At 36.4% G+C, this 18,507-nt stretch overlaps 1 protein-coding gene across 5 annotated transcripts in view; it reads left to right on the forward strand.

Annotated features, from left to right (window-relative positions):
* alpha-Man-Ia (alpha-Mannosidase class I a) overlaps nt 1–18,507 on the forward strand; it is a 60,059-nt gene that overhangs the window by 17,489 nt on the left and 24,063 nt on the right. The window contains exon 1 of one of the 5 annotated variants that reach the window (XM_068298391.1): nt 5,605–6,749. The exons of the other annotated variants lie outside the window; for them this stretch is intronic. Coding sequence (XP_068154492.1) covers nt 6,033–6,749 — 717 coding nt within the window. The 5' untranslated portion in view covers nt 5,605–6,032. Of the gene's footprint in view, nt 1–5,604; nt 6,750–18,507 lie in introns of those variants that run through there. 5 annotated transcript variants of the gene reach the window in all.

The following is an 18,507-nucleotide window of genomic DNA, read 5'->3' on the forward strand; positions in this document are numbered from 1 at the left end:
AACTCCTCCTAGACCGTAAGAGCTACAGAGCTGAAATTTTGCACGTAGGCTTGTATATACTGCAGGCGTTGTATATCTCGGATTCAGCCGGATCGGACCACTATATCATATAGCTCCCATACAAACCCCAAAGTCACGAACAGTGACTTTTCTCAATAACTTCGTTATTTTCTATGCTATTATCGTGAAACTTAATATTAGAGAGTTTACTACGCCTATAAGCGACTATGCCAAATTTGATCAAGATCGGGTGACTATATCATATAGCTCCCATACAAACGGCCAAGTCACAAACAGTGACTTTCTCAATAACTTCGTTATTTTCTGAGCTATTGTCGTGAAACTTAATATTAGAGAGTTTACTACGCCTATAAGCGACTATGCCAAATTTGATCAAGATCGGGTGACTATATAATATAGCTCCCATAGGAACGATTGGTCGAATACAGTGACTTTTGTAAATAACTTCGTTACTTTTAACGCGATTGCTTTTAAATTAAACATTTCTTAATTTAATATATATTTTAATGACTGTGCCGAATTTGATAAAGATCGGGTGACTATATCATATAGCTCCCATAGGAACGATCGGTGGAAAACAGTGACTTTGATCAATATCTTCGTTATTTCCTATGATTGTAGGCCTTTCTTTCTCAAGCTTAAGCCTTTTTAGATAAAACGTTCTTCCACATTGATGGCTAAGAGGTAAGGATAGAGTTACCAAAAAAGTTGCAAGGGTATACAAACTTTGACGCGGTCGAAGTTAGCCCCGGCCCTCTGGTTTTTTTTATTCCTTGTGTTCTTTTGTTTTGCATTAAAACCACATACACGCAAAAAAAGCCACACGCACACACACACACACACATATACAGTCGTGTATAGATGCATTTTGTAAAAAATAGAATTACTGCCAGTGCCACAAAAAGGAAAAGTCTAGAAATAAAGAAGAGGCCATCTAACAGTAAATAAATAGACAAAATCTAATCGATAGAAGTACGTGCTCTCGGTCATTTGATCTGAAAATATTTACATACCTAAATTTACAGTTGTTTAGATTGGATTGAAACTTTATCCATTCCAAAGGATTGTTGTCGAAATTGACACAGATTTCGGCTTTTGCATACGCTAAATAGAATCATTTTCAAGAACCAATTTCATTAATATGAACTGATCCAGTAATCAATATTAAAGTAAAGTTATAAAGTTCGATTTCGATTTTCATGAAACTTAGGGCCGTGAGTCCTGTAATCCTTGCACAACTGTTTCCAATTGAATTTTAATTGGCCTAATTAAATTTGAATTAATAATTAACCGAAATCAATATAAAAGCAAGCAAAATATCTGGTTTCCTGATATTATATATGTGCGAGACGTCCACATTCATTTGCATACCCTTAACTTTTAAAAAAAAGGACTTTACCAATTAGTTTACAATCGACAGTTGCACACCTCACTAATTTCATGAACTTAATTTGAAAATTCTAAAGAATCTAAACGATATTTAGCCGGAAATATAAATGACCATTTGTGATACATAATAGCAAAATAATTATCCAAGGGTTTACCTTTTGCAACTTTGTAAAAATCGTAAAGCGTTGCCTGCAAGGGTATAAAATTATCGGTGTTTTCTATTTTATCTTATTGAACGCATTATTTTGTCATTTGCATTTTCTGAGGGACTCTTATAACCCCAACCTCCTCTGCTGATTCCCTTACCTCCTTTGCCTTTCAGTAGGCAAACTCTACCCGAGCATTGCTTATTTCGTGACACGGTTTGATGTTTTTTTGCTGTTGTTGTTCTTCTTCTTTTTCTCAGTGGCTTTGGTTAGCAGATGTTTTGCCTCTAACCCATCACCTCCCATTCCACTCCCCTTGCACTCGACTCTACCTCTCTTGGCAGTAACAAATCCAAGGCTACTGCTGCTGCTGCTTCTGTTGCACTGCTAGGAAATTTGTCCTTGGCCAAGCTCTTTTTAAGCCAAAAAAAAAAAAAAAAAAAAACGAAAAAATTCCGAACAAAATCTCTTTCTTGTCTTCTTTTATTTCTTTGCTTTTGCTTTTTTTTAAGGAAAGGGGGAAATCAAGTTAATTTTTGTGTGTGTGTGTGCCACCGAAACATTCAATTTCTGAAAGAGAAAAGAAGTCCAGGGGTTAGGAAACACCAATTCAATGTCCTTGTCATACAATTGTGGCTTTAATTAGTCAAACCCTTTTGCAAAATCTGTGATCAACATTTTTATACACATATACATACATATAAGCTATGCATCAAAATTTTCCAATTAGTTAAAGAATTTTCCCTCAATTAATTTCATTTCATGTACAAATATTTGTACAACTTTCCCTCAATCAAATTTTTGCATTTAATTAATGACATTTTGCTGCGGCTGCTGCTGCTTTTAGAGCACATTAATAAATATTAATTAAACATACATTTGTTCTGTTTGCTGGTGGAAGTTGCGCTCAGTTTGACGAGCCGAAAGCAAAATCATTTAGTTAATTATTAGATAATTAATAACAATAAAAACAAAGAGAGGAACGAGCAATTAGAGGTAGATTTTCGTTGCTGATTTTGGATTTGTTGTTTTTGTTCATTTGTTTAGAAAAATCAGTTTTCTTTGATTGAATTGAATGATTAAAATTTCCATTTGTTTTTCTTTAGTTTTTTGTTTTCTTCTTATCAGCCCTAAATCGTCTTATCAGTTTCAATTTGAATTGTGAATTTCTACTAATAAATCTAATAAAGGAATTATGAACTTACAATGCTTTCTTCATTTTTCATTAGTTCGAAACCATTGGAAACTATGACATTTTCCTCTTTTTCCAATTTGCTTTACTAAATGATGGTGAACAAACACTCCAGAAAGCTGGAGCTACTGGAAAAATGCATGTATCTTGATTTCAGTTCTTGTTATCTCTTGCTAAATGAATTCAACACGAGAAGGTATAACGAAAAGAATTGCAAATTTGCTGAAAATCATTCATTCCATGTGCATTTTAATGAGCCAAGTTTGAATTTGCTGAATTCGTAGGTCTTGCAAATCCAATGTGGCTTTGTTTCGTATGGATGCATTTGCTGCCTTATATTGCATACCAATTGTATGGTTATAGTTAACTGTGGCCAACAGGACTATGAGTAATGGGCAAATGAGGGAGAGAGAGGGAATGAATACTGTAAGAACTTTGGGTCTGCCCTGGACAGGTCTATTGTGACAATAACAATTACTATGGGGTAGGAATTTAAGAGGGATAGTGGAGGCGGTTTTTTTTTTTTTGTCCGTTTGCGGAAATTGCTGTCCTATCCATTACGCATACGCAGCGTGTGCAATTTTATGGCTAGCGCACAAAAGTATGCTATGGAAAATTGCAATTTACTTGCGTAAATTTAATAAAGTTGCCAACGGCCAACATTTTGCTCAACCACTTGCCTGCCACCCCCTTTGGTCGCCTGCACCTTGCAACCACTTACCAACACCTACCACCTACCACCAACCACCCTCCTTCTACTCCTTAACCATACAAATTCTCCCCCATGGTTGTACCTATCTCTCTTTTGGTCTTTTGGTTTGTCTTCGTCTTGTAATGCAATCTGTTTGCCTTGAGCTGCATTTGGACTTGGGCTGCTGCATGGGTAAAAAGCTGTTGAAAATAATTAAGACGAAAAGTCGAAAGATTGTTGAAAGCAATTTTCCGTCTTAAGCTTAAGCTTGATGAATGTTTCGTTGCGTTTTCAAGGATTTTATTTGAGTTGTGGCACATTTTACATCCCTATCTACATAGTCTTAGCTATTATTTCTAAATAGTTTTATCATTCTTAGGGTTACAAGTATTATTAAGTATTATATTTCTGATCTAACATTAATACAAACATTATATTAAACTGACATGTGTACAGACAACATTCGCAGCTGTCAATTTTCAGTTCATACGCATTGCGTAAACAATTTGTCATTTAATTACAACTAATTGAAATGACTTAATATGTTTAATTGAAAATGTAATCCGTTAATTTTCCATCCTGCCCTCATCAAACCCTAATGCGAGGAATGTATGTATGTATATTTTTGGCCCTTTTGTTCTCGAATTCATTAACTGATATAAGACACCGGCTATAGCTTTATTAATTGAAATAAATAGAGCAAACATAAGATGAGAGCGGAATCCAAAAAAAGAGGCGGGAGAGGGAGAGACACGCATCATTATGTCGAGTCGCTGCTTCTCTCGCCGTTTCTCTCTCATCCTCTTGTCGCTCACTTGTCGTGTCAATCGGCCGAAAATATTTTCGCCTAGGCGTTAATATGCAATTAAATGAAATTTCTTTGCGTATGCCGCAAAACTTCGTACCGATTCAGTACCCCTCTCGCATATATAAACAATACAATCCATATTCACATCTGTGCGTTTGTGTGGTTGTGTGTGTGTGTGTGTCTGTGCAGCATGCGTGTCGGCTCAATTAAATCCTCAAAGTGTCCCCAGACCCAAAAACCGAAATGCGTGTGCAGGTTGCCATGAAATGAATGCTAAGACCCAAGCACAAACAAAAAAAAAAAAAAAAAAGAAAACAAAAAATAGGGAGCGAGATAAAGACAATCAAGTGTCTCAAGTTTGTAGAAGTTTGTATACTCTTACAAGTTAATGTTCTTTAAAAGATTACTAGCTTACTGAAGTTGTTCCTAAAAACATTATTTTCATGCACGGGTTACCGAGTCCTGCCCGACTTCCTTTATTTAAGCTATTTCATTGTATGCATGACAAACTGTTATACAAAATGCATATACCTAATTTTCCGCTAGGGTATAGAAACGTAGTTAAAGCTAGATATGAGAAGCGAATGCTGACGATATTTTGCCTTTACTCTCGTTGCTTGTTAAGAGGGTCGTGGTGGGATGTCGGATTTGCCCCTCATTCGCCTGGATGAAAGGGTATTAAGGTGCGTTTCGTGATAGACAGGGAAATTGATATCTATAAGTAGTCTATACATACATACATATGTACATGTATGGCATTAATGAAAGGGAGGGAGTGAGGGAAGAAGGCAGGAAGGGGGGCGTGCTTAAGTGTACATGTATGAACATTGCTTACATTTTCGTAAATTCAACACCTTAACAAGAGAGGAGACTTGCCCCTCTCCGTCTCTCTCTCTCACCATAACAATATGCCTTAAGCCAGATGGCGTTACATCTACTATGTATGTATGTATGGGGGTAAATGATCAAACAAATAATTAAATAGTCCATGACTAAGTGAACTTCTGTTGGAACTCTTGTAAATTTCATAACGACAAATTTTTCGCAGATGTTTCCTCACATACATAAGTTCAATATTTAAACTGGTTGTTGTTGTTGGCATGTTACAGTTACTGATATTTATTTTTAGCACAACACTTTAAAAAAGATAAATAAAGAACAAAAACAGTTAAAAAACAAAAACACCAAACGTGAAAAAAAAACAAAAACAAATTACATCAAACAACAAAAACGTGATGCAAATTCGCCGCTTGTCGCAGCTGCGCAGCTGCGACGGCGTCAGCTGAACAAAAAACAAAAACAAAAAACGCGAAAAACTCAACTCGATGCCAATCAATGAAAAGCCTCAAGGTGAACCAGCGCTAATGTAAGAGAGTTCAAAACAGCAGAGCGATAGATACCGAGAGGGAGAGAGCGCGGGAGCGGCAGTGCATTAGTTAAGCTCGATAGAGAGCAAGCGAGCTGGCGATGCAGCTGCACAGCAGCAGTAGCTACAGCTTCAGTTTTGCTTTCCGACTGCATTCGAGTGGCGGCTATCCAAAGCTGCAGACGCTGATCGACGACGACGACGACGACAAAAATTGAAGTTAAAGCAAAAAAGGGGAAAAAAATAATACAACAAATCCAGAAAGAGAACTTCCAATTGAAAAGTTATAGTTTTCAAATCTAATTGAATGGACAAAACTCTGCAATTGACGTAACGTTAAACCAACTAGAGATCAGCCCCCCAGACACAGACACAGACACACACACACACGCACACCAACACATAGACATATCTACGCCATGTGCAGCCACAAGTGCTTTCGCATGCCAACATTAATCATCTGCGGAGTTGTGTTGACCATAATTTTGGTCTGCATTACGGGCATCACTTTAACCAATAGCATCAATATCTCCAATATTGTTAAATTGCGTGAAAAAGTGGCCAGCGATTCGGCAGCAGCCAATGGTGGTCATCAGGCGGCACAGACACGTGCCGCATTGGTGGAGCAACAGTATTCCACATTGCAGCAGCATCATATGTCGCGCAGTGATCTCAATTACATATCAGCCTCAACGCATCCCAAGAATTTGCAACGTCTAATGACCTCATCGTCATCATCGTCGTCTGCGGCATCTGCATCCGCGTCCTCTGGCAGTCAACAGCATCCTATGACGAATCAGAATAAAATTGTCATTGAAATTGGTTTAAGGAATAGTGGCAGCAATGACAGTGCAGCTGGTGCAACACCTGCTATGCCCATGATGCCCATGCCACATATGCTACAGGCTGCCGAAGCTCTAATGGAGGGCAATGTGGATTCCATATCATTGCCAGCCGTTGCAGCACCTCTACCACAAGCAACAACAACAACTACAGCAGCCTCCTCAACAGAGGCAGCACCATTCGACACATCTGCTGATTTGCTGCTACAGCCTCCCAAAGCTGACCAAACAATGGCCATTAATGACCATAATCCAGCAGGCATACAATTCGAACGCCGCTCCCATGTCAAACAGGTACACAGAGAGAAAAAGAGTGTCAAATTCAAGTAATCAAGAATTTTACAAGTTGCTTTCTCAAAATAAACTATGCAATGCAATTAATCCCCGACTTATTTGTTATTCTCAAAATGTTATATAAATTCAAATTTTTAGAGTTTCATTTTGATTTATGTCAATCAAGTCAACTTCTATCTAGAATATCATCGACTGTATTGAAATTGACTTTGATATTTGATATCTTTAAATTGTCTTCAAACTCGTTATCCTAGCACAGAGGCGTTTAAGTTTAGCCCTATACTAAGAGCCAACGTTAAGATAATGGTTTACACTGATGTTAAATGAATTTCGTTTTACGACAAACCTTGCTAAATATAAAGTCTAGGTTAGAAATACAGCTAGAGATTTTTCAAGGATGTAGGATGTTCTGAGTAGCGACATATGGACGAATAGTTTCTCTGCTACGTCTGAAATGCAGTATAATCATTGCGTAAAGTGTTTGAATGACGTAAAATTTAGTGATTCCTAAAACCTAAACTCGATAAATTCGCCCACACACTAGTTGGTGGTAGGTTGCTCTTTCAATGTAAATAAAATATAAGTCAAACACAAATTTTAATTATAATTTTATAGGTTCATTGTGCACATTTGCTGATTATTTCAATGGACTCCACCCACTCCATTCCATTTGCCTATCTAATCATCATTGCGCAGTAATCATCATCAAACAAAATGACCCCTTTTACCCCTGATTTTGGCGATGAAAATTTTTCACATTTGTCATCAACTATTAAATGTGGGAGAATACAAAAAAAAAAAACAACTGCACAATGACTGTAATAAAAGTTAGACAGATAAATAAGTAGCGATAGAAGATAGAGAGTCCAATTAAATATATCACGTTTAGTTACTATTAGCCATATATTTGCCTTTTAGAGTAAATCAATTAATTGAGCCATGCATTCGCCTAACATTTTACCAGATTCTATAACGGTAAATACAAATAACTATCTCCACTCTTAACGCTTTAGCCAGATCATAATAATTTTCGCAATCAATTGTCTGCACTCAATTGCAATTTGAAATTCACATGATGTGAAGTATTTACACACATGCAATAAACCATCTCAAATTTCAATCACTTGAAATTTTTGTAACTACTCCCAACAATCAATTACGACAAACACACACATCCACATACACACACATAGACAGGGCTCGCTCTCAGAGCTGATTACACTAATTAACATAGTTTTAATAGCTTACGAGAAAAAATAGCAGCAATAATAATAAATGAAAACGCCAAAAAAGGAAAATAAATAGAAAAAATAACAATTTCCACCTGTAGCTAAGTCGCAGGTTTAAATACCCTTACATTCAGGTCAAGAGTAATCTATTCTTCAAATAGGTTAAGTTGAGTCCCTAGATCACACAGTAGGTGAAATAGCTCTATTCTGTTCAAAATTGAATAAGCTCTAGCACAAAAACTTAATCAATAAGCTCCACTAATGTTAGAGTATGTAAAAGTATACTTTGCCTAAAAAAGAAAAACAAACTAAAAACGAAACGAAACAATAAAGCTTTACTAAAAGTGAATAAACTACCGCAAAATCTCATGTAAATCGCGCATACTTCTAATGCGATTAACCCAGCCACAAGGCGAGAGAGGGGGGAGAGGGAGAGGAATGAGTAAAAACGGAGTAGAATGAAGCGTCGACATGGTACTCTAATAGAGAAAGAGCGAGATGAAACATTGAGCTTATGCCAAAGTTCAGCGTATGCAATTTTCTGAGTTGCAAATAGAAAGAAAAAAAAATACACATCGTTGTTGGTATCGGTGGATGTGAATGTGAATGTTGTTGAATGTTTAATGCTGAAAGCTTACGCCTCCTCTTACCCACGAGAATTTGTACTCCTCTCTAGTGTATCTGAATAGAGACATATCTCTTTCTCCTTCCACTTATGTACTTTACGAGTCAGTCAAAAGCCAACGCTAAGCCAATTAAGTTTGCAAACTTATTCCGTGTGAAATTAATTACTTGATTTTTAATGTACGGCCAGGTTAACGCTTCGCCAGTGTTACGATAGTAACGGGATGTCGAAAATGTGGGGATGGGAAAGTTGACTGAGCATGAAGAGATATTCAAATAAATTTAGCTGATGGATTAAATCTAGTATTATGAATAATATTTATTAGACTGGTATTTTCGATCGTTTTTTGTCAGACCATTAAACAGAAATATTTGTCATAATCAAAATTGATTGCAATCCAGGCTGAGTTAAGAGGCTAAACAACACAAATAACGTTAACGAGTTACAATAGGACAGAAAGCTACAGTTATTGTTGAAGCCAGCGATATTACGAACTTAGTATAACCTTGCGAAAAGGGTAGAAGAAAAGTTTTCGATCATCTAAAGTATATACAATGGTGGTCCCCGATTGTGATCTGATTTTCTCGCCTTCGAGCCGGTTTGTGGAAGGATATAGGATCTACCTGTGAATTGAAAGCAGTCATTGACTCTTCACAACCATGTAAAAGAAAGAGATGGAGGGTAAATTGGATATATGTAATTCATTTGAGAGAAAAACGTTCTTTAGTTTAAGTTAGACGTTGGGCCAAAAGACCCCAAGAATAACATGCGAAACTTTAAAACTTCCATTGGCCCAAAAACAAATGCTTTGGCTGAAATTGAACATTCTTTGGAAGACCGTCCGTCCGTCCGTCGAAAAAGGGTATACACACTTTGGCACGTTCGACGTTAGCCCATGCCCTATGATGGTAGAATCCCAAATTGATTTTTAGCAAAACCCGTTTAGCATTTATAATCTAAAAAAAAAGCAGTGTAAAGTACATTTGTTTTTGTTTATTTACCCGTCAATATATTATTTATTTGTTTACAATGCTAATTTTTTTTTAATTTTTGCACTTCCGTTTTTGTTATTATGATAATTTTGTTATTTTTTTTCCTATGTGTTGGGAAAAGTTGTTATTGTTGCCTAGTTAATCGGTTGCACTAAGATTTATGGGGACAGCGACAAAAAAAATATAAATAATAATTGTGAGAATTTAAAAGCTTTTTTCCTTATTAAACTTTTATCGATTGAGATAAAAAAAAAACAAATACAGACAAAAAAGAAAAAAGCAAACGTTAACTGCGACGAATTTGTATACACTTTTGCATTTTAAAATAAGTAATTTCCTTTTAAAAATTTGTTTAATTAAGTTCTTCTTTTGTGTCTGTATTTTGAGATATTTGTCTCTTATGTAGTTTACCTTAACAAGATTCTTCTATGTTCTTAGATTATAAAAAATATTTCTTAGCAAAGTAGTCTCGATCGTAATATATAATATATACACACATCTATTCTATGAAGTCAGAGACGCCTCTTTTGATGCGTTACAAACACATGACTAAGTTTACACTGCTCTTTGTAAGGGTATCCAATGGTATATTATGTGATAGTTATTTTACATGTTTATTCGGCAAACGGAAAGAAAACCACATCCTGGGTTAGGCTATAGTTTTCAATTTAAATTTCAGTTAATCATGGCAGATTGACATTTATTCATTTTAATTAGTTCAGTTTGTTTCACAAATTGTAATCCCTATTTAAGTTTCATTAGTTACATATATCTTCTTTTGAAATCAAGTTTTCGGCATAAAATTGATTGAAAACTGATTCAAGGCATTTTATGCAAAAGGGATAAATATTTTGATGTAACTCAAGTTATTAATAAAGCAAAAATCGGATTCTAATTTTTAATATAGGGTTCATAAAGTGTTTAATATTAAATATGGGAAATTTTATTTTGCGTTAAATGAAATTGCCTATTTGTATAGACTTTTTTTTAGAAAAAAATGTTGAATTTTCGTTACTTACAAATATTAATTCTCTATTCGCCCGTTTCTCTATTATTTTTCTACTTCTTGTTATGTGTTTTATTTAATAACCTCATTTATCATAGACATATATAGTACAACAAAAATAAAGACGGAGAAGGAGAGAAACGGACAGAAAAGCATGCAAGAAAGCGACAGAACCTCTATTCTTGTTGTATGTTCGACAGGGTTTAGAAGCCTAACCTCATTTTCTACGACAAGTTGTGTAGGGAACAAGCTTGGTAGCTGGTGTGGAAGGGGAAGGCGGAGGGAATTTGGGCTTGTAAAACTTTTCTTAATAATAAATTGCTTAACTTTTTAGGTAAACAAAAGCACATTGAAGAGGGCATGGCCGGCGGCCCATCACGTGCAATACAAAGTCAATGCCGGAAGGCGTTAGAGAAACGCTAAGGGAGCTGGTGCTATGGAGCGGAAGGGAGGCTGTGTTGGTATGGGAATAGAAATGGCAATTGGAATGGAAATGGGAAGAAAGGGGCTTGCCTATTAAAATTAAAATTATTACCAAAAATATTCGCTAGGGGCACCATCGGCACGTTCCTAGAAAATATTCGCTTGTAATTATCGTACACTTTATTTGAATGTTTGACGGGGGTTGAAGTGGCAACTGGAGTTACTAGTTCCTTTTAGAGAAGCATCAAAGTCCAAATACTCTTGTAATTCTTGTAGTAAATTAAGTTGGCTAACCATAAGGATAATAAAAGTCAGTTAAATAAGACTATTAGATAACTTGCAAATCAAATGTATTTCAAAAAGTTTTCAAATCAGCAAAATATAAGAAATAACACAATAAGCGTATACATTTTCTTTCTTTCTTTTTTATTTCTTTATTTATTGCCTTGCAAATATTATTTCCCTTTACTACACTTGTTTCAATTTGACATTTTTCGTGTCCTCCTAGGACACATCAAGCCAAATGCCGTTTATTGGGCTCAACGCCTCCTCTTTTTCTCTTCACTTCTTTTCGGGCAGCAACTGGCAACTGTCAAGGCATGGAACGGCAAGACATGGTATGGCATGGCTCATCTGTCATCTGTCAACGTAGACAACACGATGCCCATATAATTTATAACAAAAAAGCAACAACAATTGTGCAATGCAAAAGCAGCCTCTTTATATAAAAAGCACGCGCACAGTATTTTTCTTGTTCTTCATTTTTGTTCATACTCTTGCCTCTGCAGGGTAATTGAAAGAGAAAATGTTTTTGAATCCTCAAAGAACAATATAACAAAAAATATGGAAAATTAATTATTAAATTATATTAAGTATAAGAAATAATAGTATCAAGTAGTATTTGATAGCAATGTCTCAACATCAAAAAGAGATCCCAAATTAGCTTGTTCAATGTCTACTTAAAACATTGAAATAACGCCAATAATGCTGTCAAAGCTATTTCGTACTTAAGTCTATTTGGTTTTTAAAATTATGATCGTCTAACTTGGCATTAAAGAGACAAGATCATGACAACGTTCGAGTGGATTTTTCAGCTACACTAAAACTGGATATTATGAGTTTGATGGACAGTTCTCTACGAAATGGAAAAGATTTAACTTACGTCCGTCTAGAATATATGATAGATGTTAAAACAGGATCAATTCTTTACAATTTACTCTTGAGTTTGCTTGTTGTTTTGATTACATTGCTTTTAAGTTTTTTAAGCCCTATTGATGGGATGATTTAAATCGTTTCAGTTTACTTTTACAAGAGCTAGATTCCTCCTTTTGCTATAAAGGCCAACTTGACTCTCGTTTAGTTACCTGACTTCTTTTAATCCTATTTTTCTGAAGAGTTTTGTAGATTAACTTATTGATCGAGAAATTGTAGGGTTTTAATGGCTTAATGATATCTAGATCGTTTGTGTTAGTTGCATTTACTTAATGGTAAAACTGCAAGAGTATATAACACTTCGGTATTGCCGAAAATAAATTATTCACTACCCTTTTTTTGTCTTGTATATGCCCCTAATTGTTACTTGAATTCCTACTGATTTTCTTTTTCAACCTCTTTTATTTTCAGGTGAGTTTGCAACTTCTAAACGATTCGGTGGAATCTCGGTAAAATGCTGTCTGATTATACAGACACGGACACGTTGGACGGCTATGAATATAGACACGGAAGCGGACAAGACTGTTGACAGGTTCTTTTTATTTTCTTTTATTTTTGGAAGAAGAAACATAACAATAAGCTTCAATTTTGGTGTTGGCAAAAGTTAGCAAAATATAACGCTTCAATGCGCCACGCCTCAATTATTGTTGTTGCTGTTGTTGGTGTTGCGTTGCGGCAGAGATAAGATGAAACGAGATTCTTCTCTGCCGACTAGAGAAGTAGGCAAATGTTGGATAAAAGTTTTCTTATGCCGCGCTGCTTTTCCATTTTAGTTTGGCTTTTTCCTTTTAGCTTTTCGTTTCTTTGCCCATTTTTTTTGTTGTTTTTTTGATTTGTGGGGTCGAAAGTAATCATTGTTCAATACCGGAGACTATTCAATTTCCGCATGACATGAAAGGCGTGTACAAAACGGGAGATGCGGCATAAAGCGACAAACAGAGATAGAAAGCAGGAAAATGGATATACATAGAGTGAGAGACAAAGAGAGGAAGAAGAGACAACGGTTGCCCAGCTCGTTTTCACCTGCTGCTGCAGTATTTATTGTGGTTTCTCATTCTTTTATCCTTTGATAACGATACCACGATGCCAGGCAAAGCGATTCGTTTTTCAAAAGTCACAGAACAAATTGCATTTCAGTTGCACGAGGGATACATTTCTTGTCCTGGAATTGAATTGATTCCCCTATTCACAGTAGAATATTTAAATTGATATAGTATTATGGTTAAATTTCATTAATTGAATATGCCGCCAGTAGGGAAATAAAATATAGAAGTGTTGTTTAGGCTTACAATCATCATTTGGCCACCATGTCGTATGGGTGATGCGCATATAACCCATACGTCGCACATCTTAATAAAAAAAGAATCAAATATACTTTAACTACTTAAGCACTCGCACTTGTCTTTTATATAAGTCAACCGATAAAGAGTGTTAGTAAAAAGATTAGTAAAATATTTAGTAAGGTTTTCACAGAGAGACCAAAAGCAGTGAGAATGGCGATAAAGAGCAGTGTAAAAAGAAATTTACTCTTACGCCTCTTGTTAAAGCTTTCCCGGCTTTCTTGGTGAAGGCATTTACTTGTTTTTGGTTTTTCTTTTTTTCTTTCTACCTTGAGTATAAGTATTGTAGGAAAGAAGCTTAAGTTGCTGTCCCTGATGTCTCGGCTTCTTTATAATACCAATACACAGTGAGAAAAGCGAAAAAGAAAGCGCGAGAGAGAGAGCGAAAGAGAGACACACAGAGGTTGCGGTTGTTTTTACGTACCTGTTGCGCTTCGTTAACTATTCGATAGCATAAAAAGCTTTTGGCTATCAATCAATTGTCCTTACTGAATTATTTAGCTCGGTTTTGCTTTTGGTTGGAGCCAAAAGCAGCCTGTTTGTGGCTGAGTGGATATTGTGGTTTATGTGGTTACTACCTATGATGTGCCGCAATTTATGTGACATGTGGTAATTAGGTAATCCTTAATAATACTATACTTGAAATCAAATCAAAGTTTAGGCTGCTCAATATTCTTTAATAATATTTGTTTTTGTTGAAAATTTCTCAATCGTTTTGGTTCACATTGTCTGGGTTTTTTTTTTGCTTTTGGTCCTGTTTTGTTTCCGTTTGGCTTTGCAATGAATTTTTGGGACTATAAAACATTTTGCTTCTTATCGATGGCAATTTCCTTTCGTGTGTTCTTTTGCTTTCTTTTTTCGATTTTGTGTGTGGGAGAGAGAAACCAATAAATAAAATGGCCGCCCATTGCCTTTTCCGGCATTCAGAAGCAATTAGAAATAGTCGTAAAACAAACGACTGCCAAATGTTTTCCCCTCCCAATTTTTCGCTCACTCTGTTCCTTCTTCACCTTCTTCTGTTACTATTACTATTACTTTTCTGCTAGTTTAAGAATTCATGGGGTTAAATTTCTTTGAAATCCCCAGTTGATGAAGTGCTCAAAAAGAATGAAGTTCTTTCACTTTCTGGGTCAAACAATCCTTGGACTTAGATTTCTTCCAGTATTTGATGTTGTCAAGTCAAGTCTCTTAACTCATTTTCATTCATGATCAAACCCTCTGAGTTGTACTTGTGCGTTCCTCATTCCACTAACTCTCTTTCGGGAAAAACATCAATGACTTTCGTGTGTCCATCGGTTTTTGGGCCCGCATTTGCTTATCCTACTTCATGGCTTTACCTCCTGTTGTTTTCCACTTGAAACTTGAAAGTCAAATTCAAAATGGAATTGAAATTGAAATTTAGATTTTAAATCTCATCATATACTTGCGACCAGCTGAGTTTGGCGTTTTCTTTATTCATTTCAATTGCCTAGCTAGACGGCAGCTGCTCCTTTTTGTTATTCCCCTCCTTTTTCTTTCTCTTGAGTGTGTGTGTGTGTGTGTTTTTGTGTGCCATTGTCAGAAAAAGTCTTCATCATAAATATGTGATGAGAGTTGTAAAAGGCTGCGGGACATTTCTCTCTCTCTCTGTGTGTGTGTGTGTGTGTGTGTATGGTGGGGGTTTGGGAAGTCATCAGCGGGTTAAGTGGAGTTAACTCTTGGGAACTGTGTTTAAGATTCATTTATGTGTCTGTCAACAGCTTCTCTTCAGTTTCCAGTTCAGAACATCTGCCACATCTTGTTAAGAAAAAAATAACCAAACTGAACTTTGTGATAATCGTCAAGAAACAGAAGAGAATTGGGAATGGAATGGTGGGAGTAGAAGATGATGATGATGACGACGACAGCAACGAGGATGACGATAAAAGAGACACAGTCCATGGAGGCAGTTTTGGCCACAAACTTTTGGTAGCTTTTTACTTCTTAAATGCCTCTTAACACAGACACACACAGGGTAAGAGAAAGAGACCAAAAACTTGGACTGCTTCATATTCTTCTTAGTTTTGTTCTGCTTTTTGGCCAAAAAGTGTTTACGTCTGGTTTTGTGGTTGCCCACTCACTTCTCATCCGCCCACCCTCCCATTCGGCAGCTGCCCCCGTCCCTTTCAATATTTGTTTAGTATTTTGTCTGTTTAATTTTTAGTTTATGTTGCATAATTTTAGGAGGGAAAAAAGTTGGCGAGTTGGCGAGAGAAAAAGAAAGAAAGCGTCCCAACGATAAAGTGCTTCGACTTGGATATACCCTTTCCAATAAAATGTATAAAGGGTATTTAAAATAAAACAATTCCAAGAAAGGGACGACCATGATGTAAGGGTACTTAAATCTAAGTGGTCGAATGAAATTTTATAAAATTGAGTATGCATTGTTTAAGGATTTTGACATTTCATTCTATGGTTACTGATTTCGGGTGGGTGTAACTGGTGGCTTAGGGTATAAAAAGGTTAACAATTTTCTGCTGACAGTGCCGTTAAAAGTGCTGATAATGATAGCGATGACGCAGCATTTTATCTGGCCAAAAATAAGCAATTGAAATCACAAGGGGGTATAACACAGCCGGTCAAAGGCCAAAGGCTCACTCTCAATCATTTGATTGACTGACAGTCGACTGGACAAGAACCAGGACAGCAAACAAACAAACACAATCGAGAACCCTGAAATACGGCCCCAATGAGCCAACAAACTGGAAGGAGAGAGAGCCTCTCGATATGACATAGGCAAAGGAAGAGAATGGTCTGTGGTCTCTGTGTTGGCTTTAACAATGTTGTTATTAATAATAAACACACGCACAAGCGACATTTTGTGAAGCAACTGAACTGGACGAGACTGGACCCAATGATGACAAGGCCATCATTGAGTATACATAACTAGTACTTTCTCAACTCAACTCTGAACAACATAGCTTAAGTTGAACTTGACTCACATCCCATCACATCGCATATCAAACATGCCAAAGTTATGTCAATTCAAGGCAAAAAGCATTATCCCGTTTTGACAAGTCACTGAGTCTCTTCTTCTACTCCTTCAATGACTACGACTCTTGGCCATCAAATGAATCGAATTACACATTTACATACATCATTAAACGAATGGACGGTATCGGCAGGAGAGTCAAATCCACGTTTACGTATCATACACTTTGCCACAAATTCAGATCATATATCACAAATCATTGCATACATTTATGTAGATTAGCATTTACATTATTCCATTTGCTGTTGTTGCTCCTTCCATTCAATTTACTGCAAAGAAAAGCACACTTCTTGATAATGTCGAGAGGGCAGAATGTCAGTAGATGACATTTCAAAAAATTTGACTTACCCGCAACCCATTTGCATTTCACCCATTAGTTTTCTCTTTCAACTATTCTGAAGAGACTAAGGCTACATAAAGATGGACCGTTAGCTATCGTATCTTCTACAGGACACAAAACGCAGAATGTGTTATTGTGCGATTTGCGAAACTCGGTTTGTTTCTTCTCTTCATATTTGAATAGTTCAGTCGCAAAACGTAGTCGAAAGTTAAAACCTTAGACTGTTTTTAAACTATAGTACCTTTATGAAGAAAGGAAGTTATGGTCTATCCCCATTAGTTTTTTTTGTAGGCCCCAAAAGTCAGATGTAGTGTACACAGACTGTTTGTTGAAACATTTTTAAAATGTTATTTTATATTTTTCTCTACCATCAGTTTCAGCAATTTCTTGTTGCTTTCATTTTGTTTTTATTTAGAAAAAAAAAGGCAAGCCATTGTCCTGCAGATATGATCTCTGATTTGTGCTTAAATTTATAAACAGAACAATTACTGCGTAATATCGCAGTGAATGATTTAATCCAATTTCAGGCATTAATCTTAGCCATTCATGCAATTTGGTAAGCGGCAGGGACCATCGATTGAGTTGACATTTTGCATGGTTGTGACATTATCAAGCAGCCAGCTGAACCAAACCAAACCAAAACGAGGCGAACCAAATCGAATCGTATCGTATCGAACCGAAATAATTCATTGAACATTGTTAAAAGGGCAGCAGGAGGCATTGAACGGCTAAATTCTGTTCCATAGTATGTATTGGCTAGCCAGATGCTTTGCCATTACTACATACTACGAATGCCACCATTATCTATCCAGTCGTCTACAACTCCTCGCCACTTCCACTCTTGCTCTTTAGACCCGCATTATTATTATTATTATTATTATTATTATCATCCGAGGGAAGGACCAGTAAGCAGTAGCAGAAAATGCGGATGCGGGTGAGGAGAACGGGAATTGAAGCATCGGCGACGGCGTGTAAAACCAATTTTTCATTTGTGTGCCCGGCGAGCCATAAAACTTTTACGTATTATTTTTTATGCCTTGTCATAAATAAAAATATGTTTTCTTTTTCGTTCGGTTTTCTTTTTTTTTTTGCTCCTATTCTATATTCATGTTCTATATGCTGCTGCTGCTGAGCCATTAAAGCGTGCTAATATGCCATATTCTGTGTCGGTGGGCAAAAGGGAAAAGGGTGGTGGCGGTGGGAGGGATGAGGCGAAAAGAATGACAATAAATTGGCTAATAACCAGCATAATGCTATACCTAACAGAGCATTAAATATGCTTAACAGATATTGTCCTTAACAGTGACATGTTAATTAACAGCAAATCCTTACCTTTTGATCTATCTAATCGAGTTTGCACTGATTTCCTTGAACATCACCTCGCAATTTCTTTTCCTTTTCTTCGCCGTCGTCCTTGACGGGTCGTATGCGTAATTTATTTCATGCTGCATAAATAGAAAAGTAAGGAAATTGAATGAAAATGAAAGAAACAGAGAGAAAAAACACACACATACACAAAAACTCCGTCAAAGTCAAAGTTAATTTATGGCAAAGGACATCTCAGACGACTGCCTGACTGAC

This window comes from Drosophila tropicalis, unplaced genomic scaffold (genome assembly GCF_018151085.1).
Source record: "Drosophila tropicalis isolate 14030-0801.00 unplaced genomic scaffold, ASM1815108v1 contig_867, whole genome shotgun sequence".
Classification (NCBI taxonomy): domain Eukaryota; kingdom Metazoa; phylum Arthropoda; class Insecta; order Diptera; family Drosophilidae; genus Drosophila; species Drosophila tropicalis.